Source organism: Gobius niger (genome assembly GCF_951799975.1).
Source record: "Gobius niger genome assembly, chromosome: 5".
In the NCBI taxonomy this organism is placed as follows: Eukaryota; Metazoa; Chordata; class Actinopteri; order Gobiiformes; family Gobiidae; genus Gobius; species Gobius niger.
The window spans coordinates 39,442,253-39,468,683 of record NC_136856.1 but is presented as its reverse complement, the minus strand read 5'-3'; the positions used below and the strand labels follow the sequence as shown (position 1 = coordinate 39,468,683).

The 26,431-nt window shown below is 44.4% G+C and overlaps 3 protein-coding genes and 1 long non-coding RNA gene across 5 annotated transcripts in view; 2 read left to right on the top strand and 2 right to left on the bottom strand.

The window, feature by feature from the left end:
• LOC306962771 (uncharacterized protein) overlaps window positions 1-26,431 on the bottom strand; it is a 1,040,752-nt gene that overhangs the window by 751,602 nt on the left and 262,719 nt on the right. The gene's annotated exons all lie outside the window — the stretch shown is intronic.
• On the top strand, window positions 9,058-10,232 carry LOC306963433. Of its 2 annotated transcripts, none has more exons than XR_013792910.1 (6): window positions 9,058-9,325; window positions 9,398-9,474; window positions 9,557-9,734; window positions 9,801-9,877; window positions 9,980-10,060; window positions 10,159-10,232. It is a non-coding gene; the product is annotated as an uncharacterized lncRNA (long non-coding RNA). The 2 variants fall into 2 exon arrangements; XR_013792911.1 differs by having other exon boundaries at window positions 9,980-10,065; window positions 10,159-10,230.
• Window positions 12,180-13,948, bottom strand: LOC306963088 (putative ATP-dependent DNA helicase Q1; the record flags this gene model as incomplete). The annotated part of the gene is made up of 4 exons (XM_079556542.1): window positions 13,372-13,948; window positions 13,128-13,207; window positions 12,823-12,995; window positions 12,180-12,257 (listed from the first exon to the last, which is right to left on the bottom strand). The coding sequence occupies exons 1-4, from the start codon at window positions 13,836-13,838 to the stop codon at window positions 12,180-12,182; spliced, it is 798 nt and encodes a 265-aa protein (XP_079412668.1). The 5' UTR covers window positions 13,839-13,948.
• gabra2b (gamma-aminobutyric acid type A receptor subunit alpha2b) overlaps window positions 17,144-26,431 on the top strand; it is a 63,893-nt gene continuing 54,605 nt past the window's right edge. Inside the window, exons 1-2 of the mRNA XM_079556024.1 lie at window positions 17,144-17,410; window positions 21,241-21,320. Of these exons, the coding sequence (XP_079412150.1) occupies window positions 21,253-21,320 (68 nt within the window). The 5' untranslated portion in view covers window positions 17,144-17,410; window positions 21,241-21,252. The remainder of the gene's footprint in view (window positions 17,411-21,240; window positions 21,321-26,431) is intronic.

Sequence of the window (26,431 nt, the reverse complement as noted above, 5' to 3'; positions counted from 1 at the left end):
TTTCTCCAGTTTGAGAAAACATTGACAAAAAAGGGACAAAAAAGTGGCAAAAATGTCACAAGAAATTGAGAAGAAATTGACAAAAAATTGATGAAAAAATGACAAATGTGACAAAAAAATGACAAAATGTGATAAAAATGTGATTAAAAAATTGACGAAAAGAAAATTATGGAAATGTGGCAAAAATTGGACCAAAAAAATGTCAAAAATTTGATTCAAAAATACCGAAAAAATTAAAAAAACAAATTAAAAAACAAAAATGTGATAGAAATTTGACAAATGACAAAAATGTTATTTAAAAAATGACAAAAATGTGACAAAAATGACAAAAATTTGATAAAAATTTGATTAAAAAAATTGACAAAAAGAAAATTATGGAAATGTGATAAAAAATGACAAAAATTGGATTAAAAATAACGAAAAAATGACAAAAAATTATCGGAAAAAATGACAAAAATTGATAAAAAATTGACAAAAAATTGACAAAAAAGTTACAAAAATGAGTTGAATACCCAACAAAAAAAAATCTGCCGTGAGGAAAAAGGTCCTCTGGGTTCAGGCGGGAGTTAAGAGGTTAAGGCATGAATCTGGACTCGGTGAAGCCTGATCTCCAGCTTTTTGAGTCTGACTTTAGGTTCACTTGATACGACCTCAGCAGCTCCGTCTCGTTCATGTTCAAGACAGTGCGCCTTCAGCTCAGAATGTTTCCTGAAACTGTCTTGACATCTGTCACAGCTGTACATCCTCTCTTCAGTGTGGGTTTTCCTGTGTCTCTTCAGGTTTCCTTTTTGACTAAAGGCCTGTCCACACTCTTCACAGACGAAGGGTTTTACTCCGGTGTGAATCCGACGATGTGCGTTGAGGGAACAGAGAGCTTTGAAACCTTTCTGGCAGTACTCACAACTGTAAGGTCTTTCTCCGGAGTGGACTCTCAGGTGGACTTGAAAACCTTTTGAATCTCTAAATTTCTTCCCGCACTGGTCGCAGCTGTAAGGTTTGTCTCCGGTGTGGGTTCGGTAGTGAACCATCAGATGCACTGCTCTCTTAAAAGCCTTATCACACCGATCACATTTGTGCGGCCTCTCTTCACTGTGCGCACGTTTGTGACATGACAGTTTATTTAATGACCAGAACTTGCTCCCACATTGGTCACACTCGTATTGCTTTTCCCCAGTGTGATGTTGTTCATGTGTTCTTAAGGCGCCTCTCCTTTTGAAAGTCTGTCCACACTCCTCACATTTGAACATTCTCTCACTTCTATGGACAAACTGGTGTGATGTAAGTTCAGTTGACCTCTTAAAAGTCACCCCACACTGATCACATTCAAACGGCTTTTCTTCAGAGTGAGTTTTCATGTGTGATTTTAAACCAGCTGACCAAGAGAACGCCTTCCCACAGTCGTCACAAACGTAAGGCCGCTCTCCTGTGTGAGTCCGGCGGTGCACTGTCAAGTCTTTCAAGATTCGGAATGTCTTTCCACAATCGTCACAAGAATATGGTTTTTCACCAGAGTGGATTCTTATATGACATTGATATGAAGAAGAAGATGAAAACGCGCTCCCGCACTGGTCACAGCTGTAGGGTTTCTCTCCTGTGTGGGTTCGGTAGTGTCTCGACAGGTGCTCTGATCGCTTAAAAGTCTTATCACACTGGTCGCATTTGTATGGCCTCTCATCTCTGTGGGCTTGCATGTGATTTGAAAGCAATGATTTGATCCTAAAAAACTTTCCACACTGTTCACACTCATAAGGCTTCTCTCCAGTGTGAACGCTCTTGTGCATTTTGAGGGAATCGGCCCGTCCGAATGTCTTACCACAAACATCACAGCTGTACAGTTTATCTCCAGTGTGGACGATCATGTGGGATTTGAGAGATTTCGCTAAAGAAAAGGCCTTTCCACACTGATCACAGCTGAAGGGTTTCTCTCCAGTGTGGATCTTCTTGTGTGCATTTAGTGTGGCCGACTGAGAAAACGCCTTGTCACAAACATCACACCTGTACGGCTTCTCTCCAGTGTGGACTCTGATGTGTATCTGAAGTTGATCTAATGAAGAAAAGCTCTTCTCACACTGGTCACATTCAAACGGTCTCTCTCCAGTATGAACTCTCTTATGATTCTTAAGAGCACCAGACTGTGTAAACTCCTTCCCACACTGATCACAGCTGTAGGGTTTCTCTCCAGTGTGGGTTCGATAGTGTTGGGTGAGTTTTCCTGATTGCTTGAAGGAGGCGATAGGCGATATTGATCAAAACAAATAACTATATTTTTCCAATATCTCATTATTGATATTCAGACGATGTTTTTAGGTTCGACATGTGTGCGATTATGCAAATGAGGTCTTGCTAATCTTTTGGTTTGATGCGTCCAACCTGTTGTATTGATTTAGCTGCACATAAAGATATTTGTCATTATTGATTGAAACATGAATCAAGTTATACTGAATATTAGTATTTATACCATGGTCTGGGTGAATACTGGATTCTGATTGGCTGGTGCATTATTTTGGTATAACCGCACACGTAGTCCGGTAGTTAAATCACTGGGATATCACTCCGCTGTGGCGTCGCCATAGCAACGCCTGACACAGCTGAATCAGATAAAGGCGTAATTAGTGACTGACAGGAACGTATGAGATGGATTTAGTGTTTGCTAAATGTTTGTAGAGGAGAGTGAGCAGCTAGGTTAGCTACTGTTAATAACATATGAGCTTTACATTTCTATTGGAAACGGTTAAGGCTATTCATCATTTTCAGACGTACATAAAATGATCCTGCATTGAAGCATATTTGTCTGGATTAGTAAAGTCAAACATAAAAGTTTCAGTTGGGGGGGCCCAGGTGTGAGCGATTCCACCGCAGCTGTTTCCATAAACAGTTGAGCTGGTTGAGCTAGCTTTAGCTTCAGGTTAAACAGCGTAAAAGGTAAATAACTCCTGCCCACGAGTGCCACATATCGGTGTTTACTTCCAGGGAAAAGTGTTTCCGGGTTAGTCCTGTTGTGTTGTGATTCTGTGCTGATGTTGTGTCGTTGAGCCTGACTGAGATCCTCGTAATAGCTGCGGAGAATGACTCGCTCTGAGACCAGCCTTCAGTGACCGGCTAATAACCCACACAAAATAGTCCCGTAGTCTGGCAGATTTAGTGACTTTAGTCAATGAAAAACACATTTATTATAAATGTTAGGTTTGTGGGACCCTGGTATAAGCGGATTAAACAACGAGGAGCCGCGTTAGACGTTATAATGCAGGAGGAACAACACTGTGTCGGGCGTTAGAACCGTCTAATGCGGCTCCGAGTTGTTTAATCCTTACTTATTCAAGTAACAAAAGATCACTGGTTTCGATACAATTTGTGTTATAAATTAACTTTGTAGGGAAACGTGGAGCTGCCAGTGTGACTGAGACATTTTTGACTGCGCTTTCTCGTTTGTACGTAAAACCAACTAATACCAAGCGCCGTCATAAATGTTTCAGTCACACGGGCAGCCGTGAGTTGCCGTAACTTTGTGCTTTGTAAACACTTCTCTGCAGTTCCCCATTTCCCCATCAGTTTGAACCAAAGAGGCAAGTTACAGTGTGCGTTATTTACTTTGTCCTTAACTTTCGCCAGGTCTTCATGTTTGTTAGCCTGGCACAAGCTAGACTGCTCCTCCATGTTAAGAGATACATGGGGAGACATCATGTGGCTGTGCAACAAATTAAAACACACAGCAACTGCTACACAAGGAAGTGAAGCCATGAGTGAAACTGACAGAACAGGAAACACGAGTTTATCATGACCACAACCAAAGACTGAAACTTCATTTTTCTGTCTTTAACTCCACATAAGTGAATGAAGACACAGACTTTTGTGTTCCAATCCAAACGCTGACTTACTATTACACTGTGAGTGTAAAGAGAGTTACCAAGAAATTGTATAAACAGGAACTGTCAGCATAAAACCACTGAAACATGAACAATAATGCAATAAAACTTTGTAGCCTCTTGGGTAAATTGCACTTGTCGCTTATTTTGTATTCAGATATATTATTCATCACGTGGTGGAGGGTTTGAGCTCCTGAATGATCCTGGAGCTCTGTTGTCGGGGGCTTCGTGCCCCTGTAGGGTCTCCCAGGGCAAACAGGTCCGAGGTGACGGGTCAGACAAAGAGCGGTTCAGAAGCTCCTTATGAGAGACCAACAGGCCCGGTTAATTGTGAGGCCGTCCTTCTGTGGACCCACCACCTGCAGGGGGCGCCATTGCTTGAAGGCATCCCTTACTTCCGGGCGCCACCACCGGGTTCGGGGATTGCCGCCGCGACAGGCACCAGAGACCTTACGGCCACAACTACGAGCAGCCGCATCGACAATGGAGGAGGAGAACAGAGTCCACTTGGACTCCATGTCCCCCGCCTCCCCCGGAATCTGGGTGAAGCTCTTCCGGAGGTGGGAGTTGAAGAGCCCACTGACAGAGGGATCCACCAGATGTTCCCAGCATACCCTCACAACACGCTTGGGCCTGCCAGGTCTGACCGGCTTCCTCCCCTGCCAGCGGATCCAGCTCACCATCAGGTGGTGATCGGTTGACAGCTCCGCCCCTCTCTTCACCCGAGTGTCCGAGACACGCGGCCGGAGGTCAGACGACACAACTACAAAGTCAATCATCGACCTCCTGCCTAGGGTGTCCTGGTGCCACGTGCACTTATGGACACCCTTGTGCTCGAACATGGTGTTCGTTATGGACAAACCGTGACTAGCACAGAAGTCCAATAACAGAACACCACTCGGGTTCAGATCGGGGAGGCCGTTCTTCCCAATCACTCCCGTCCAGGTCTCACTGTCGTTACCCACGTGGGCGTTGAAGTCCCCCAGTAGAACAATGGAGTCCCCAGTCGGAGCCCTATCTAGTACCCCTCCCAGGGACCCTCTCGTCCACCGGGGTGAACTCCAACACGTGACGGCTGAGCTGGGGGGATATGAGCAAACCCACCCCAGCCCGCCGCCTCTCCCCGCCGGCAACTCCAGAAAAATGGGGAGTCCAGCCTCTCTCCAGGAGTTGGGATCCGGAACCCAAGCTGTGTGTGGAGGTGAGCCCGACTATATCTAGCCGATATCTCTCAACCTCCCGCACAAGCTCAGGCTCCTCCCCCCCAGTGAAGTGACGTTCCATGTCCCGCACAGAAGCGGGTGGTGGGTCCACAGGAGGGCGGGCCCACGTCGCCCCTTTGGGCTGTGCCGGCCGGGCCCCGTGGGCAGAGGCCCGACCACCAGGCGCTTGAGTTCGAGCCCCAACCCCAGGCCTGGCTCCAGGGTGGGGCCCCGGCTGCGCCATGCCGGGCCACGTCTTTTAGTGTATATGAATATAAATATACAGTATGCACTTGTCGCTATATTTTGTATTGTTTTGTGTATTATTCGCACTGAGCACGGCAGCGAGCAGAGCATTTATCCTAATACAGGATGAAAACATTTCTGTGTGTCCGTTTGTGGTCGTAAAATATGGAATAAACTACATGTAGACCTCAAACAATGTCCAAATATCCGACAGTTTAAGAATCAAGTCAAAGAATGAATATTCTCTAGGTTTGTAGCTGAAGAAAATATATGACTTTTCAGGCTCAGCTGTTGTGTTGTAAACCAGATGTTGATTGGTAGGTAGTATTCACTATGTATCTCTGACAACTTGGACTTAGATCACAGTGCTCAAAGTATTGTTTCAAGGAAGCTTAATAAGTAAATAGAACAAGATACAGAGAGTACTTAAAAGGGGTGGGACTAAATAAGTGTTTACTTCCCCCACTCCTTTTCGAACAGCCTCATTTAAAATGTGCAAAAGGTAAAACAAAATTGTTTGTCATAAGATGTAAATGTTTTGAGCTGCACATTTGATACTGAGCTCACAAATGCCTCAACCACGGCACGTGGTGTTTGGAGTTCATATAAGTTTGTGTTTGTATGTTCTTTCATTCATAGTCTACTTGAAATGACCAATGACAACCTGGATGAAAAAGCGGCTAAAAAACCCAATACACTTTGGTTAAAGCCTAAACCAAAATCTATTCATTCTAATAAATCTGCAGCCCAAAAATCACCACAGGCATCAGCACGTGTAGCTGTGGATGATCGTCTCCAACACTGACAACCCACTGTGGACTTCCCCCCTGGCTCCTCTGTCACCAAACTACCAGTCCTCCCTCACCGGGCTCATCTCACACGATGAGGATGTTACTCGACAACAAAAACAAGTCTAGTCCTTCTGTGCTTCGAGTAAACGCTCGTATATTATAATAGACACTTACGACGATGAGCAGAGGCCGTGCCCTGGAACAAAGCTGTGGAAACAAACCCAAGAGGAAGTAGAATTTGGGACAGAAAGGAAGGAGGAGCGTGCATGAATCTTCTTCTTCTTCTTGTTTTACAGCGGTTGGCAACCAGCTTAAAGGAGCATTACAGCCTCCTACTGTTCCGGAGTATGGGTCAGCCCATGAGCTTACACACTACACCCTTTGTACATGAACAAAGCAAAATAATACAAAAAACAAAACCAAAAATAATCCCCAAAAAACGCCCCAATGTCAACCAATCATCATGTCCCCAGTATTAAAACATTCCTTTGGTCATAAAAAGAATTTCTACCATTTTTTGTCTAATTCCAACATTGTTTAGGGCGTCCACGTCAGTAAGCAAGACTTGCATTAAGAAGCATATGCGATATTCATTTAGCTGAATGTTTTGTGCTGTTGATCTCTTTACTTATTTAATATTTTACAATGGTATTGAATTTGATAAAATAACTATTCTTTGCTTGTTTATTCAAGTTGTTTGTGAAGTCTGCAATCTTTGAAAGTGAGTTTTTACAAAATATTTTGTATTAAACCTTCACAAACTGTACAGGGCTGTTAGATTTAGGACATTTTGACTGTTAACACATTGAGTGCTGCGCTGTTTCGGGGATTTAGCTGTTGAGTGCCAACAATCCAGACCATTTTTTGATCTTGGAAGCTACGCAGGGTCAGGCCTGGTTAGTGCTTGGATTGGAGACCGCCTGAGAATACCAGGTGCTATAAGCTTTTACCTCCTGTCCAGGGCGGGGCTAAGACCTCCAATCCTAACAGCTCTAGGCCGGGTCTGATGGCTTGGGCCTGCTCCTAACAGCCCCAGGAGGGGTCTGAGACCTCCATCCCGCTCCCGACAGCTCCACGTTGGGGCAGAGACCACGGGCCTGCTCATGACAGCTCCGGGCTGGGTCTAAGATCTCCAGCCCAGCCCTAACAGCCTCAAGACTGGGGTTAAGGCCTTCAGCCTGACAATAACAGCCTCAGGGTGGGGCTAAAGGTGCGTACACACCAAAAGCGTCCACGCCTCCAACTTCCATGTTAACCCTATGTAGAGGTGCTTCAACGCGCTCCGAAATGCAAGCAAAGCTGTCCGCGCGTATTAAGCGTTGCAAACGCGAGCGGATGAGGAAGGACGTGCGTGAAAGCCACGGGGAACAGCGCGGTGAGCGAACAGGGAGGCCCCGCCCACTGCTTCATGCACTCAAGTAATCCAATCTACACGTGCGTTCATTTACGCCTTGTTAACCAATCAGGGATGCTGACTGGGCTCAGGCGTCACCTGTTACCTGCAACAAACCATGCCCGAGTCGGACTCGGTTCCGGACTTTGGCCGCTTGGAGGAGGGGGGGTCGAGCGCGGCTCGGTTATTCATCACTTCTCTATTTCTCTGCTTTATTAAAATGGACTATTATATTCACCATAGCCCTTTTTTTGTTAAACTGTAGTAAAATGCAAAGAAAAGTGGAGTGAAGAGATTTGACAGGGCTCATAGTAGACATTATTTCATGCAGCTGTTTAGGTTTTTTTTTTCTTCCGCATCGGCCACGGCTCGGTTCGTTTGTGTAAAACGTTCAACATAGCAACGCATTTGCTGCGGAGGACGGGGCGGAGCGGAACGGAGCGGAGCGGGGCGAGCACGGAGAATGTGGAATCTGGGGGTAACACACACAGTAATTCACTGTGTCAATACAGTCCTGTCTTGTCTTACCCCTTCCCTTTTGTGCATCAGAGAGGGGTCTCTTACCAAATGGTCATTAATAGTAAGTTTCACAACTTTTGTTATTAACATATGCAATCAAATTTTCTTCTGTTTTACAGGTTATTACTGAGTATGCAAGCAAAACTGTTGTTAAGGTTTCTTCTCCATCTGAAGCTGGGATTATTCAACACATCACAAATAAAAACTGGAAAACTGCAGCTAACTTAATTTCAACCCACAAAGAACTGTATGGGGAGTTAAAATCAAAGATTCTCACTACCATCAGTGAAGAATGTCAGTGCCTCTCAAACCCAAACAACAATTTTGTGCTGTGGAAAACTTTGCCAGAAGACCTCAAGTCGTTTTCATTTGATAAGGTCCTTGTTGACCTGGAGAACATGTCTCCTTTTTTGTTGTCAATTTTCCAGTCAGTCAGCAGCAAATGTCTGCCAGCTGCATGTGCTGCACTTTGTATAGCACTACGGGGGAGAGAGCCTCGGATGTCAGCCTTTGCATACTATGTAAACAGCATACTACATCATGGAGGTGCGAAAAAAGCTGCCTTCAAAAGGTTAAGCAAAATGGCGATCACAACATCATACACGTGTGCCATTGGCAAACAAAAGGAGTTGGCTACCACCTGCGGTGAAAGAGTGCAGGAGCTAAAAGTTTCCACAGAACTGTACTTGACCTCAGAAGCAGATGGGCACCCTGTGGACATGGCAAGCGTCAACATGGAGGACCTCTCACTGTCGGGTGCGACTCTACCCCACTTGAATAAGTTTAAAACTAACAAAAAAACATTTGTATTTATTTTGCACTTGTTTATTTTTTAATGAAGTTCTTCATTTGACATTTTCCACAGATGACAATACTGAAAGCCGAAACTTCTTCAGCCAGCTACCATTCTCTGAGACTGCAGAAATGAACACTCCACCTGCTGCCACACAACCAGAGCCACCACCCACATTCTCAATAACAATGGACAATTTAGACTTTTTCATGAAGGCTCACCAGCAATCGTCACTCACCGGCAATAAATCCCTCCACTGGATACATCACATTGCTGTTGAAGACCGTATTCAAACAAGCCACCTCAGTGATGTAAGGCCAGATATTGACATTACCACTTACAATCTTTCTCACTCGCTTCCAGGATCAGAAACCCAAGCTCACATAAGGAGAGAGTTTATAGTGTTGGGCAGCAGAATTCTCACTCAACATCTTGAAGTTTTAAAGCCACTTTCCAAGGCTGTGTTAAATCACATCCCACATAAATATTCTGAAGAAATGAAATTACGCTCCACAGACGTATGTATAATTGTAATATTGTTTTAAAGCAGAAGCATGTATTGCATTGACCATTTTACTTACTGTTTACAGTACCCCCTTGGACTGCTCTTCAAGAATGAAAACAAAACAGGGGATTTGATAGATGTACTCACCCATCTCCAGAAAGAGTAACACAATATTTATTTACTCTAATACTTGTTAAACAAAATGTTTTAATGTTTTACACACTTTTATATAATTTCTGTTCAGATATGTTCCAAGGGGACCACATGGCTTGGAAAAGGTTTTTGTAGGTGGTGACCGCCTCACTGAGGGAAACTGTAGAAACCTTCAGTGGACTTTTAGAGGTGGAGCTACAGAGGAAGAACGACTCGAAGGTTTAGCATTTAAGTTTGAAGATTGGCATGCCATCAGGAATCTGCTTGAGGTATGTGATGTTGCTAAATACTTTATATTCTGCAGTAGTACTTTAATATTCATTTGAATTCCCTAGATCCATTACAAAATATTTTTCAACAAGATGTCGTCCAAAGATCATGGAACACTTTTTTCAAACATGAATGTGCTGAGGTACATTGATTACAAGTGCATTTTTGTGGTGTGTTATAAAGCATGAAAATGTTTGTCACGGCACGTTGTACTTACATCTGTGTTACTTTTCTGTCTGTACAGTCTTTTCCAGTGCTTCCAAGACAACATGAATTGTCTGGATGCCCCATGAAATGATTTAGCAGTCCTGCCACCATGAATTTGGCACGGTCTTGTATTCTCATTTATTTTAATTTGATGACAGTGGAGTTTTTCTGAAAGGCGAATGATCTTAATGCTATTTTGCAACCATATGTACACAGGTGTTCCAATGCTAAACAAGGCCCCACAGCCGCCTACGATGCCTACAAACATTTTTTGAGGAAAGACACGGCAGCATTTTCTTTTTTGACACTTTAAAAGATGGAAAATAAGTGTACATCAGGACTGAACCAATTGTTACCGGTTAATTGTCAGAATGAACTACTGATGTTTTCATACTTTATTGTTTTGATGTTTCAAACAAGAAATACTTCACTGACTGAAATTCATACGACAGATGTTTAAAATACTGTTTAAAATACTTTGGCTCTTAATCAATTTAAAATGCTGTGATGTAGAAAGTAAACATACAGACTCTAAAATGTACTGACCAAATAGTAAAACTATTAATGTACTAAACACTAGTGATGTTAATGAAGATAGTTATTTATGTGACATAATAGTAATTTCTATATTTTCATATGTACACAGACAGGCCACCCAATTTCATTCCAGCTGACATTGAATCTGGGTGCCAAGCAGACCAGAGAACGTGGCTTCATGACAAAACAGAGGAGTTGATCGACAAGTATGTCATGTTGCTGGGAATCTTTGGTAAAGTAGATGACCAACCTACGGCTCAATTCCAGTGTCGTGAGCCAGAATGTGACAAAGCGTACATTTCTCCAGAGGCAAGGCAAAGGCATGAAGAGAAGAAACACAATCTAGTGTTGTCTTCTCCACCGTCACCTTCTACAACAAAAGCACTCAAGCCAGACTCCATCAAAGAGCACTCGGAAGCAAGGTTAGGCTTCAGCTTTGTCTTGCTGAACATGATGGATGCTGTAAAGGAGGGCGATGGAGAACGGCTGATGCGGCTTTACCAAGTTGCTCTCCTTTTCTACAAGGCATATGGTCACAGCCAGTATGCTTATAGCACTTTATTACTGACTCTGCAACTTAATGCCACACTGTCCCCGAGAATGGCCCACAATCTAAAATGGAACCGATTCTGGAATGGAAGAGGTGGAGCGGGGAATAACATACCGCTTGACTTGCACTTAGAGCACATGAACAATTACTTAAAGTCTTTTCTTAAAGGTCTTGGCCCAAATCTTAATGAAACCTCAGCAGACAGAATCAGTAAATCTATTGGCATACTCAAAGAGATGATGGACAACACTGACAGGGAGCTGGAGGTCACCAAACCAAGTGGTGTGCATCATACATCAGGCGAGGAGCAAGACATTGCAACTCTTGTGGCCATTTTCAAGGACAGACAACTGTTCCACGACCAGCCAGGGAGAGAATACCAGTCATTCCCCTCTTTTGGGAAAGACTTGCTGGGAAGACTACAGTATGCTAACCTTTACCTATGGATGCAAACAAAAATCAAAGACTGGAGAAAAGTTGCTGTCTGATCAAACAGATCTGACTGTGCTTGCAAAATACAACAAGTAGTGTTATTTTATTTATAAATGTGTTTGTGTGAAATAATAGTTTTACTTTTTAAATTCCAACAGTGTTTATTTATGGTGCAGTGTTTAATAAAAAGCTGTAAAAGTTTCTCTTCAAACATTTATTTTTAGACTCAAAGAAAAATACAAAAGTACAGGGATTTACATGACTTCAAATATATGGCACATACAGTATTTAAAGTGAGAATTGTGTCATCAGTATTAATCTGAACCTTCAATGGCAGCAACTCCAGACTCTGAGCTGCTTGCGGATGTGTGTTCTTGGTCCATGTTTGGCTCATCATAATACCCTGTGTAATATATGTCTGGAAAGATGACACTGTCAGCTGTTGTAGCGGAAGGACTCGGGCAATTTGCAATGTCCTCAAATACTTCATTTATAATGTGTAGGATAGCATATGCGTGTGTCTGATTGAATACTGGTAGGTGCTTGCCAATGTATTGTATATCAAAGATATATTCACTGTGCTCTATAACGGCATCAATGAGTTCAGAGCCAAACCCAGTGCAAGCGGTTCTATTTGTGTACAAATGTTGTTTTTCCTTGAGTAATGTTATCTGATATTGCAACAAGAGGTCCCTTAAGAGCACCTTATCTCCTTCAGTCACCTGTCTACTAACAAGATGTTCTGGAAGTGGCCTTGGGGGCAGTTCATACACGGGAGTAGAAACTGGGCAACCTTCTGTGTTACATTGGCATACAGAGTGACAGTAGGTGCAACACTGATGACCTGGTGTAATTGCAGTGGCTTGTTTGTCAAAATGGCTGTACAAAGCCTTCCTAATGCAAGAGTGTCTTTTGGTAGTTAGCAGCTCCTTCACTGCTTGATCCATCCTAGTGTGCTGTTTGACAAAATAAATAACAGCATGTGACGGTTTTCCATTCCTGCCTGCCCTGCCTATCTCCTGCACAATGGCTTCCATGTCCTTTGGAACACCATACATAACCACATGAGAAATGTTTGGAAAATTTAAACCCATTCCGAGTGCAGTAGTTGCAACTACAACTTTACAGTTGCCTTCTCCACTCAAAGATGACAGCACTCTGCTCTTATTGTGTGGGAGTGTTTTGCTATGAAACATGCCTATTATCATGTTCTCTGCTTGGTGCATGGGATCTCTGCCAACCCAACAATCTTCATCAAGTTCAGCTTCTAGGTAGCAGAAGACTCGTCCAACATCTTTTAAAGTCTGACAGTAAATAATAACAGGAGACATGGCAATTCCCTTTTCTTTGACTTCCTGTACTATCCAATCCATGCAGTCCAGGTGAGGTACAGGAATATGGGCCAATCCAAGCCTGATGTTGGTCCGGTTCGGGCTTTCAATCACAGTCACTGCCTTTTCTAGATGAAGCTGCTTCACCACTCTGGCTCTTGACTGGACATCAGCAGAAGCTGTTAGGGCCATAATAGGTGTCCCTGTAAGACACAAATTCATATGTACATTTAAAAGCTATAATGAATTATTGAAAAGCCATTAATGAATGTTGTATTTCAACTCTGATAATTACATATTTCGAATTTATTTTATTCTAAGACTAATAAACCAACCTGCTTTGACAATGGACCTCAGTTCTCCAAGTCTGGCGAAGCACTCTCTGAAGGCGCTTTGTCCTTTTTCGGCCAGGCCCCTAGTAGAAAGAAGGAAAGCATTAGCACACTAACTTGACGCGAAGGTTGAATAAGTTATAGTCAAATATAAAGCATTACATGCTGTAAGCGGGTGCAACCCGGTGCATGTATAACAAATCATTATGGATGTTGTTTTAGTTACAAGTAAAATGCGAAAGCTTACCATTTGTAAGTGAGGTGCACTTCATCAACCACAATGCCGACCAGGTCCTTGATGTTAGACAACAGGCGCCTCCATTTGTCGTTTAACAGCCATGCTTCTGGGCTACGGAACAACAACTCCGCTTTACCGCTGAAAATCTCCACGTCGCTATTCACTCCGATCTGCATAGCGGTTACTCCAACTTTCGAGGCCTCGGTAACTTGCTGCTCCATGAGTGCAAGCAGAGGAGACACCACGACCACAACTGGATTTTCATATAGCGACATCTTTTTCGCAACGAGTGGAGCCAACTGGTATATTAAGCTCTTCCCAAAGCCAGTAGGAAGCAAGGCGAAAACATCTTTTTTTAAAATAAATGCTTCCAGTGCTGTTAGCTGCTGGTCCTTAAGTGACTCGATGTGGTTTTGATCATTTAAAACAGAATTTACTGCGGATTGGAACATACTTTCAGGTCTCCCGAGCGCCATCCTTGTTGTTGTGAGGGGACTTCCGCAGCGCAAGAGTGACGCAGTTAGCGTCACTGCAAATAAACGAATCTGATTGCACGGTACCGTTCGAACTCGGCTGAGCAGCCAACAAGGACGGGCTTGCCAGACTGATACCCCGTGTATGAAATGTACAGAGGGGGATCATTCTGGATCCCAGGCTAGATACACAGTGCCCAATATAACACATATTCCGATACAGAGGGCCCGATACGATACGTATACCGATACACAGTGCCCAATATAACACATATTCCGATACAGAGGGCCCGATAGGATACATATCTGGATATATAGGACCTGATATGCTACGTATTTCGATACAAAAAGGACAATTATGCACAATTATCATGAAAATAATATTTCATGGTAAATAGTCTCAACTTATATAGCGCTTTTCCACCTACATTAGGCACTTAAAGCGCTTTGATGTGTCCAGGGGCAGGAGGGGTGGAATCTGTGCCAGGTTTGCATTACATGTTGGAAGAAGGCAGTAAATCTATTCCACTGTCACAAGCACAAGCGAAGGATCAGGAAACGACTAGTCCTTGACTACTGTGTGCTCAGGAGCAGCGCGTGGGAAAAACCCAGAGGTTTTCTCTGAATGGCTCAGCAGCAGCTCCTCCTGAAGGAACACGAGCGACACCTGCGACAGAAGCAACTCCACCAACTAGTAGTGTTCAACTAGTAGTGTTCTTAGCATTAGCTGTTATCAGCCCCTGGAGGCCTGGGGTAGATGATGGAGGGATTGTTTCAAAGACAATCGTTAGCAATGGTTAGCACTCTCGCTTCACAGCTAGAAGTTCCCGGGTTCGATTCCCACCTGGATGGGGCCTTTCTGTGTGGAGTTTGCATGTTCTCCCCGTGGCCCACACAGAAAGGCCCCGTGGGAATCGAACCCGGGAACTTCTAGCTGTGAAGTGAGAGCACTAACCACTGTGCTACCATGTCGCCCAATTTATTGGTTCATCTGGTCGGAACAGTGCATGTTGATGAACACACATGGGTCTCATGCATGTAAACTTGCTACTCGCACACACTGTCATTCATCCTGGCCTATTGTACATGTTTTTAGTGGTAGGGGAAACCTGGAGTACCGGAGGAAACCTGTGCAGACACTTGGAGAAGATGCATTGTGAAGCACAAGCACTAACCGCTGTGCCACCATGCATACACGGATATGTTTTGTTTTCAACCATTCCATTGTTGTCCTTGGTTTAGGGTCGTTGTCTTGCCGGAAGGTGAACCTGTGACCCAGTTTCAAGTCTTTTGCAGACTCCGACAGGTTTTCATCCAAGATTGCCCTGTATTTTGCCCCATCCATCTTCCCATAAACTCAAGCCATCTTCCCTGTCCCACCCCAGAGCATCATGTGTTTTCAGGGTGATGTGCAGTGGTACTTTTACTGTATCCCCCATGTGGCTTCTGGCAAACAGACAACAGGACTTCTTCTGGTTTTCTTTTAAAAATGCCACTCTTCCATAAAGGCCATTACAGCGTACAACTAATATTTGTTCTGTGGACAGTTTCCCCCACCTGAGCTGTAGCTCTCTGCAGTTCATACATAGCCATAGGCTTCTTGGTAACAGCTGTGGTCAGTGCTGTCCTTGTTCGGTCAGTAAGTTTGCAGTGATGTCATACTCTTTCCATTCCTGGATGGTGTATTTAACTGTCTTTGGAAATCTTTTTATAACCAAACCCAGCTTTACACTTCTCAATAACTTTATCCCGGACCTGTCTGGTGTGTTCTTGGACTTCATGATGCTTTGGTCGTTTTGCGTGACTGAGTACTCGCACAAAGACCAGACAGGTACGTATTAACTCGTCTAAGCTCAGGTAGAACATATCTCAGTATGGAAAAACGGTGGCCTGTTCCTTTAAGGCCTAAAAACATACTTATTTAAAAAGGCCTGTTAGTTTCTACATAGTCTCTGACTGTTTTCTACTTGTGCTAGTTTTGTTTTATTATGGAAATGTTAATTTGTTTTTATCTGATTTCATTCACCTCCTCGAAATGTAAAGTTCAATATAGATACAATGTATTATTATTATTATTATTATTATTATTATTATTTTATTATTATTATTATTATTATTATTATTATTATTATTATTATTATTATTATTATTATTATCCATCCATCCATCCATTTTCCTCCACTTTATCCGGGGCCGGGTCGCGGGGGCAGCAGTCTCAGCAGAGATGCCCAAACTTCCCGGTCCACACACACCTCCTCCAGCTGTTCTGACCCCGAGGCCACACCTCCTCCAGCTGTTCTGGGGGGACCCCGAGGCCACACCTCCTCCAGATGTTCTGACCCCGAGGCCACACCAGGCCAGCTCGGAGACATAGTCCCACCACCGTGTCCTGGGTCTTCCACGAGGCCTTGTCCCACTAGGACATGCCTGGAACACCTCCCGCGGGAGGCGACCAGGAGGCATCCGGAACAGATGCCCGAGCCACCTCAGCTGCTCCTTTCGACGTGAAGGAGCAGCAACTCTACTCCGAGCTCCTCCCGGGTAACTGAGCTCCTCACCATTATTATTATTATTATTATTATTATTATTGCTTCAAGTCAAGGGTTCAGTCTTTCATTTAATGCAGGTCTGACTCTTATGGGATCTTCTGTTGACAAGCAGTGAACTCTAAGGGGGAAAAAGTGTGACAAATAGCCCCAGTCTCCCCTAACGGAGCAGAAAGAGTTGAATCTTTCAGATGTAGCGGAGTAAAAAGTAAGTCCTCAACACCAATGTACTCGAGTAAAGTTACTGGCGCCCCTGGGTAATACTGTGCCTAAGCCGCTGCAAGGAAAAAAACAAAAACAAAAAAACGGTGAGGGGAAAACAACTTCAAAGAGTGACCTGGTTCCGACGCGCAGCTCCTTCAGCGGGTATTCCCCCATTTCTGCGCGGGCCTCCCCCCCTCCCCCTCCCTCCCCTTTATCCTCTCTCTCTCTCTCTCTCTCTCCCTCTCTCTCTCTCTCTCTCCCCCCCCTCCTCCTCCTCCTCCTCCTCCTCAGAAGCCGCTGCCTTTAGGACCCAGCACAGCCCGCACATCGCTGTCTCTCTTTTGTATTTTCTTTTTTTGGAGACGCGCTCCCTCGCTCCTCTCCTCTCTCCGCTTCTTTATCACGAATCGCATCGCGCGCGCGGATCTAGGGGGCAGCTCGAGACGATGCGCGAGGCCATCTGAGAACCCCCCTATCGTCGCCTTTACCCCCTCCTCCTCCTCCTCCTCGCGCCTTTCTTATCATTCCATTTCCACCCCCTTTTTTTTTCTCTTCTTTTTTTTGGGGGGGTCATTTTTCGGGGGTTTGCATTTTTTTTCTTCTCGCTCCCCTTCCATCTCAGCGCGCGCCGTGTGTCCGTGTCTTTTTGGAGCGGGCGTCGCGCGGCGATGGACACGAGCGGACGGTGTAGCGCGCGCCTTGACACACGCCCGGGACCTGTGGGACTATGATCTTTCATCTCTCGCCGCTTCGCTTCGACTCGCTCGCACCGTGGGAACCAAGTTTGTGTCCGCGTCTCCAGCAGGTAGCGCCGCGCTCCTCGAGGTGAGTCCCTCCATCCATCCATCCATCCATCCCTCCATGCATCCCTCCATCCATCCGTCCGTCCGTCCATCACCAGACCAAAGAAAGAAAGAAAGAAAAAAAACAACAACAACAATGCCAGCGTTTACCGTCGGAATCCAACAATCAGCGACGCGCGCGGTGACGGAGGCAGACGCCGCGCGCTCGTTTTCAGGCTCACATTTGGACGGAAAACATCAAAAACCCACCGCGCGTCTTGGAGATTTGAAAATGGCTCCTGTATTTTTGGGGGCATTCCCTCCCCCCCCCCCCCCCCCCCTCTCTCTCTCGCTCAGAGTGGAGGTGTCGTACGTGTCACTGAATACTAATTACCCACAGCCCTCTCTCCCTCCGTGTTTTCCATCGTTCTCTCGCCATCACTCAAATATTCGGCGTGATTCGTCCGTGTTCTCACAAAGCGCTCGTCACGGATCGTGTTCCCCTCGTTCAGGCTCATTAACGTGGCCACGTAGCTCCGTTATCATCGCCAAAAACTGTGGCCGAACATGAAATATTGATCGGATGCTGCCATGATTCCACTCACAGGTCGCGTTGGTTTCCACAATAACGCTGTAAAGAGACGCAGCTTCAGTTAGAGCGGGGCGATATTGACGATAATTAATCGATTTTCTCGATATTGACGATAATTAATCGATTTTCTCGAAAATGGTGATGAAGCGATGTTTTTGCCAACCATAAGGAATATGCAAACATTGCACCTTTATTTACATTGCTCTGCACAAAAAGAGAAAAGACGAGAAATACTTTCCACATTTTCCCACTTTTTTTACCACATTTTTTCACGATTTCATCCAATTTTAAGCCACATTTTTCCACTTCATTTCCTAATTTTCCTCAAACATTTTTTATTTTTTGCCACATTATTTCCAATTTTCATCCACTTTTTCCCTCAGCTCAATTTATTTCCTATTTTTCCCCCATTTGTCATTTTTTCCCCCCAATTGTTTCCCATTTTTTCACACTTTATTTCCTAACCCCCTCTCCATATTTATTTCCAATTCTTCCCCCAATTTTTTCCTTCTTTATTTCCTAATTCCCCAAACAGTAACTCTTGTAGACCAGTGGCTCCCAAAGTGGGGGTCGGGACCCCTGGGGGGTCGCGAGGCTTTGGGTGGGGACCCCAGATGTTTTCGAGATGAAGCAAAATGAAAAATGATACTGATTGTAGTATATCTTTGAGTGTAAACATTCAATATAAACTGTCTAAATGCATATTAACTAGATTTTAATGTTGGTTTTTTTTAGCTCCAAATTAGCATAAGAGGCAACAACTTTATATAATGGGGTCCCAAGTTGGGGTCCCGAGTTGTTATCGTGTCCATTTTTGGGGTCCCAGCTGAAAATGTTTGGTAACCCCTGTCATGGACGAAACATGGCCAGCTCTGCTGTAAGTTGTGGTGGACAGATCCTTCCATTGTATTCTTACAAAACACAGACTCTCGGAGCTGAAACTACAGTGCAGAGTTCAGCACCTTCTCCGTCTGCAGAAACACTTTAGATCCTAGAGAAGGTTGTTTTGATGGAAGACGTCTCCTAGGCCCCAACTCTAAATCTAAAACATGAAATTCAAGAATCTCATGAACACAGCCTGTAAAATAAGGCCTTAAACCTCATGAAAAAGCGTCATATTTGATTCAGAAATGGCAGTAAATCTAGTTGCATTTCTTGACATGTTACTCGAGGAGTTTATCGAATATCCAAATGCTTTGTCAGTTTAACTACATTCTTTCCTCAAAGTTTCTCGTTGCATCCATATCACTTTCCATCATTCCTTTATTCCACAAATGGATATAAATCTTCAGAAATTCATTTTTGCCTGTGTCATTCAAATACTGTGATAAAAGAGCCTTAAAAAGCGTTTCTGACTTTAAAGGTGATGGTTCTGTTTAGACTTGTGGTTCTCAACCTTCGGTCCTCGTCCCACTGGTGCTAATGATGTCATCGAAGCTCTCGTGATGTATTTAACATTTGTGTGTTTCTGGTTTAGACACAGTTCAGTCACATTTAGGTCCATTTTAGAGCCTGTTTGCTCAATGAGGTGTAAACATTAAATCCCAAATCGTTTGTTGGAAAAGTGTAATTTCACGCACAGTTATACCTATCTGATGTTTGGACACTGCTGTAAATTGTAATTCCGCTGTAGAGTGATATACTGTGACCGGGACAGTCCCAGTTTTTACATCCATATGTGGATTTCTCCCAGAACAATACTTTTTTTTTATACCTATACTAAAATATATGTACCAGAAAACAGAAAAATAAAGTTACTTTACTCCATTAAAGACTAAAAAGAATTGATATAATTAAATTGCCTCATTATTTTGGATCTAACTTTTTTTTAGATAAGATACTGGTATTGCTTAACAGTACCCAACCCTAGTCCCAGTTTCCCTAGTTTTCCACCAGTCCCACAGCCAAACTCATGATTTTAGCCATATGTGCGTCAAACACAAAGTTTGACTCACATATCGAGACACACATTTCAAGAGAACAAGAAAACTATGAACTAAATATACCTTTAAGTCACTAAGCTGTCTACAATGAGTTCTCAGTGTGAGGAAAAAGTGAGTACACCCTTTGGCATTTCTTACATTTCTGCCTAAATTGGTCATAAGATGTGGTCTGATCACAAGAATGAGAAAACAGTGTCTGCTTAAGCTAATACCACCCAAACATTTACATTTGATCATATTATTATTGGCCACAACATGTAAACATTCACAGGACAGTGTGGAACAAGTAAGTGAACCCCCTGGCCAGGGATGCTTCAAGAGCTAATTAGACAGGATTATGTAGACATTTAGAGTCAGGTGTGAGCCAACCTGAAGTCCAGTCACTGAGGTTTGGCTTAAAGCTGCCCTGGCCACTGAAAAACACACACTAGTTAAGAATTGTCTCTTGTTGAGAAGCATTGTCTGATGTCCAAGAGCACAGCACAGAATACTCAATGAGGTAAAAAAGAACCCTAGAGTGTCAGCCAAGGACTTACAGAAGTCACTGTCACATCTCTGTGGACACGTCACAATACCTAAAACATTGCTGTACGTTTGAAGTTTGCGAAAGAGCTCTTGGATGCTCCACAGCACTATTGGCAAAATATTCTGTGGACTGTTGAACCCAACGTTGAATAGTTTGGGAGGAACACACAACGTCATGTGAGGAGGAAAAATGGAACCGCACATCAACATCAAAACCCTATGCTCACTGTGAAGTGTGGAGCAGGTACTCACTTATTCCTCGCCCTCCTTGCCCTGTGAATGTTTACATGTTGTGGCCAATAATAATGTGATCAAATGTAAATGTTCAGGTGGTATTAGTTTAAGCAGACACTGTTTTCTCATTCTTGTGATTTAAATAAAGATCAGACCACATTTTATGACCAATTTATACAGAAATGTGAGAAATTCCAAAGAGCGTTCTCACTTTACCATACGTCTCTTTGAGATCTCCTTGGTATTCGACAGGTCTCGGAGACAGGAGGGAGCAAGGACATCACAGAAACGTTTCACAGGTTGAGGACAACAAATAGTATTTGTGACACAACTGCTTGAGACTGCGGAGACCATGCGCAGACCTCTCAGGGAGCACACAGAAACTCCCTGGAGACTCGAACTATCTCGTGACCAGTGTCATCTCTAGTCTCCAACTAGTCTCCAGGCCGATGAGATAGGCCCGTTGTATGGGCACAGTCAGTCAGAGTGTCTAAAGAGAGTCACATTTCAATATTAGCTTCTTTTAAAAAAAACAAATGTGTTTGTTTGCAGAGTGACGTGTCGGTCCTCTCTCCTCAGGTGGCTGCAGACATGAGAAGTCAGGAGTGTGCATGTGCGCTGCTCCTCTGCCTCGCGCTGTCCCATCTGTGGTCCAGCAGGTGAGTTTTGGAAACAGGAAACTCATTTTTAAGCCGAGACGCTGCATTTGTAGCAGGTTTCCTCCTTGACATCTTAGTTTGAACTCTGTCAGAGTCAAAAAAGACAGCCCAAACTCTCCCTTCACAATGTGTATTCCTTTTGTGGCTTCGGAGATTTATTCACGGAGGTAACTCTAACATGTCTGTGTGGCTCCCTGGTCTTTCCCACGCTTATTCATTCACAAATACTGACATGTTTGGTATCCACGTGTAGCAGGAAAGGCTGTGACAGAGATGGCGCTGTAATCCAAATATGGTCATTTCCTTTGTGGGAAGCAGCGGCTAAAGGCTGGAGAAATATACACAGAGCACATGTGCAGACAAAGGGACTAAACTTGGCACACATTTAAACCGTTATTTAGTTTTTGTTGCTGGAAATATCTGCAATTTTGGCCAATCTTATGCATAAACTCTCAAAATCTAGACCACTCTGAGAGTGACCGACAGGAGGGGCTGTGGGGCTACGCTTACGGCGGTTCTTAATGTTTCCAAACAAAGATGCATTGTTGTTTTTCTCGAAAGGAGTTCCAAAACAGGAAACAGCTTTTGTTGTCGCTGCACGATCCCCGGCACTTACACCTCACCTACGCATCAATGAACTATTATTCACAACTACTTCACCACTGCCTCCAGTCTGTATCAGAGGCACAATCATAAGTGTAATTCCAGAAAGTTTTTTCTGTTTTTAAAAGATTATTGATAAAGGTTTCTTTATCATTGACTTGTTAAACGGCTCTTCACAATGCAAGCAGAAGCTCCATTGACTTGAAAGGGATTTTCCAAAGTTCTACCGGTCATTATTTTCTGATAAAGGACCTCTGAAAAATTAATGACCGCTGTCTATGGCAACAGAGTTTGTGATTGTAATACAGGTCTTTCATTCCGTCCGCACATAGTAGTGGAGTAGAGGACACTGTCTCTGTCCCCGTCACTGCCAGAGAAGTCGGGGGAATCGCCTGTGAAGTTAACGAGAGTCTGACTTTCAATTTACGCAGAGATTCACCACCATTCCTCCAACTGCACCTTCAACTAAGTAGCGAGGCTAGCAATAAGTAGCTAGCCTTGTTGCCAAACCCTTCTCCTGTCAGAATCCAAACCCTTCTCCTGTCAGGGGCCAAACCCTTCTCCTGTCAGGGTGAAAAACCCTTCTCCTGTCAGAGTCCAAACCCTTCTCCTGTCAGAATCCAAACCCTTCTCCTGTCAGAATCCAAACCCTTCTCCTGTCAGGGGCCAAACCCTTCTCCTGTCAGGGTGAAAAACCCTTCTCCTGTCAGAGTCCAAACCCTTCTCCTGTCAGAATCCAAACCCTTCTCCTGTCAGAGTCCAAACCCTTCTCCTGTCAGAATCCAAACCCTTCTCCTGTCAGAATCCAAACCCTTCTCCTGTCAGAATCCAAACCCTTCTCCTGTCAGAGTCCAAACCCTTCTCCTGTCAGGGTCCAAACCCCTCTCCTGTCAGAGTCCAAACCCTTCTCCTGTCAGAGTCCAAACCCTTCTCCTGTCGGAGTCCAAACCCTTCTCCTGTCATGGGCCAAACCCTTCTCCTGTCAGAGTCCAAACCCTTCTCCTGTCAGGGTCCAAACCCCTCTCCTGTCAGAGTCCAAACCCTTCTCCTGTCAGAGTCCAAACCCTTCTCCTGTCGGAGTCCAAACCCTTCTCCTGTCATGGGCCAAACCCTTCTCCCGTCAGAGTCCAAACCCTTCTCCTGTCATGGGCCAAACCCTTCTCCTGTCAGAGTCAAAACCCTTCTCCTGTCAGAGTCAAAACCCTTCTCCTGTCAGAGTCAAAACCCTTCTCCTGTCAGAGTCCAAACCCTTCTCCTGTCAGGGGCCAAACCCTTCTCCTGTCAAAGTCCAAACCCTTCTCCTGTCAGGGTCCAAACCCTTCTCCTGTCAGGGTCCAAACCCCTCTCCTGTCAGAGTCCAAACCCCTCTCCTGTCAGAGTCCAAACCCTTCTCCTGTCAGAGTCCAAACCCTTCTCCTGTCAGAGTCCAAACCCTTCTCCTGTCAGGGTCCAAACCCTTCTCCTGTCAGGGTCCAAACCCCTCTCCTGTCAGAGTCCAAACCCCTCTCCTGTCAGAGTCCAAACCCTTCTCCCGTCAGAGTCCAAACCCTTCTCCTGTCAGAGTCCAAACCCTTCTCCTGTCAGGGTCCAAACCCTTCTCCTGTCAGAGTCCAAACCCTTCTCCTGTCAGGGTCCAAACCCTTCTCCTGTCAGAGTCCAAACCCTTCTCCTGTCAGAGTCCAAACCCTTCTCCTGTCAGAGTCCAAACCCTTCTCCTGTCAGAGTCCAAACCCTTCTCCTGTCAGGGTCCAAACCCTTCTCCTGTCAGAGTCCAAACCCTTCTCCTGTCGGAGTCCAAACCCTTCTCCTGTCATGGGCCAAACCCTTCTCCTGTCAGAGTCCAAGCCCTTCTCCTGTCAGAGTCCAAACCCTTCTCCTGTCATGGGCCAAACCCTTCTCCTGTCAGAGTCAAAACCCTTCTCCTGTCAGAGTCAAAACACTTCTCCTGTCAGAGTCCAAACCCTTCTCCTGTCAGGGGCCAAACCCTTCTCCTGTCAGAGTCAAAACCCTTCTCCTGTCAGAGTCCAAACCCTTCTCCTGTCAGGGGCCAAACCCTTCTCCTGTCAGAGTCAAAACCCTTCTCCTGTCAGGGGCCAAACCCTTCTCCTGTCAGAGTCCAAACCCTTCTCCTGTCAGAGTCCAAACCCTTCTCCTGTCAGGGGCCAAACCCTTCTCCGGCCCTGTGGATTCCTCTTGAAGAACAGTTTAAATGAATGTATAAATGATTTAAAGAAGACCTGATTTGTGGTCCCTGGTCACTCAGCCCACTCCTGGTTTTCCCCACAGTCAGAACGCATGTGAACGCACCACGTTTCTGCACACGGCCCAATGCCGCCGCGCTCTGACATTTACATTTCAAAAGTTCATTTTTACTCCAAACATGGGCGTCTTCTGTGGTGTTGGCGTAAACCAGGAGTCTGAACGTGAGTGCGATCTGGCCGTTCAGTTCAGGTCTGTGTTATATAATGTTCTCAAGTCGCCTACATCCGAACGAGCCCTGGATAGTAACGCACTCCACTCAGCACTTCTGCTGCGAACACGAGAACACGCCTCTCCAGGAACACAAACATTTCTATACCGCAGAGGAAAAAGAAAAGAACTGATGAAAATGTGGTCTGAATCCCTCTCAGGGCTGAGCGATATCGACAAAAGTTCATATCTGATACTGCCAGCTAGATCAGGCGCCGATGCAACTTTGAGGAAGTCTTTTTTTTAACCTCTTACCGACCCCTGCTTTAACCGAGCACATAGATGAGTTGGTACGTACCTGTGTGGTATTCGTGCCCGTGGAAGAGCGTGGTCGCTTCCAACTTCATCCCCGTTTGGAGCTATAGGAATACATTGGGAGAGGCCAAATGCTGACAACATCTTTGATCGTTTTGTGTGACTGAGGGCACACACAAAGACCAGACAGGTGTGTATCAACTCGTCTAAGCTCAGGTAAGAACATATCTCAGTATGGAAAAACTGTGGCCAGTTCCTTTAAGGCCATAAGCACCACTGCAGGTGTCGTAGCATTTTTTACTCATTAATTAAGGTTAAGGTTAAGGTTAAGGTTAAGGTTAAGGTTAAGGTTAAGGTTAAGGTTATTAATCCTCATAGGGAAATTCATTCTCTGCATTTGACCCATCCTCAATGCCGCTGGGGCGACCTGTAGGAGCAGTGATCTGCCAACGTTGGCCGGCACTCGGGGACCCATCTCCATGATGTGGAGCCAGGCTGGTCAGAAACTATTATCTGTGAGAGTAAATACTATGCTGACAGCAAAGACAAAGGGAGAGGGGTTACACAATGGAGATCATTTTTTTCACTCAAACTTGGCTGTAAATACTGTTTAAGTGGCGTTAGCCTGCAGTTAGCTTTGCCCGTTAGCCTGTTAGCTTCTTCGTGATTCTGTTAGTGTGTATTGTGTTTCCGGTTTGGAGCAGGGAAAGCTGCAAGTGTGGTTTTCCGTCCAGAAACACCAGGGGGAGAGTAGGATTTATTGATGTAAACAAGTTACTTAGGTCTGCTTTAAGAGATTCATCAAATTGCACGGTTTCGACCAGTTTGTTGAGCATCAAATGTGACTGACATGAGGGTCTTTTTTTATATGTTCCCCTCATGTTTGTCCCACTTTTTCATTTTGACTTTTCAACAAAACATCTGGAGATTTCATTCACAGGTTTAGCCATCATTCTCTACTTTATATTTACTATACAACATTATTTTGAGCTCCCCAGTCACCGAGATATTAACAGAGATATTAACCATAAACCAAGTCCATTCAGTAAATATTCTTTTGAAGCGTTGATCTGGTGCATCCTGAAGTCACATGACTCTGTGGGACATTAGCATTTTAAAGGTTACGCTCCACATTCGGCCACCTCCTTCTGCATCTCATCAGCTCCAGGCCAAACGGGGCAGTTTTAACAAGAGCGAGGAGCGGGGAGAGACGCGCAGCAAAGTGTCGGAACCGAGACTCAAACCCACAAGGCTGAGGGCAGAACGTGTACAGCATTAAATGACATTCAGAGTGAAGTGTGCCCAAATGCAGGCCCTAAATGTCATTAAAAATGTAAAATCACGTTCAAACGGGTAAAGATAATGACATTGCTCGACAAAAGTTTATGGAAAAAAAAAGGTCTTTGGCAAAATGTCAAACACTTCTTTATCACTGTCTTACATTTTGTCATATTGACCTAAAACAGCAGAGACGAAACATCCATTCACTTTCTGGTTATTTGTGTGAACTAATTCTAAGCCCCTCCTACCGCCCTCCTTTTACTCCCTTTCGCTGCACGGCTGTTTCAATACGACAATTCCGAGATCACTCAAAGATGCACGAGTGAAGAGAACAACATTAGAACATGGTAAAAAGCTCTAAAAAGTCCACTTTCATAATCAACCAGTTAAGAAATGAATTATTCACCAACTTTTTGCTTTTGAGGCATTAAAAAAATACAGTGTTTGTGCATTAAAATGGCAATAAAAAGCATTAAATCTGCTTTAACACAAAGTTCACATTA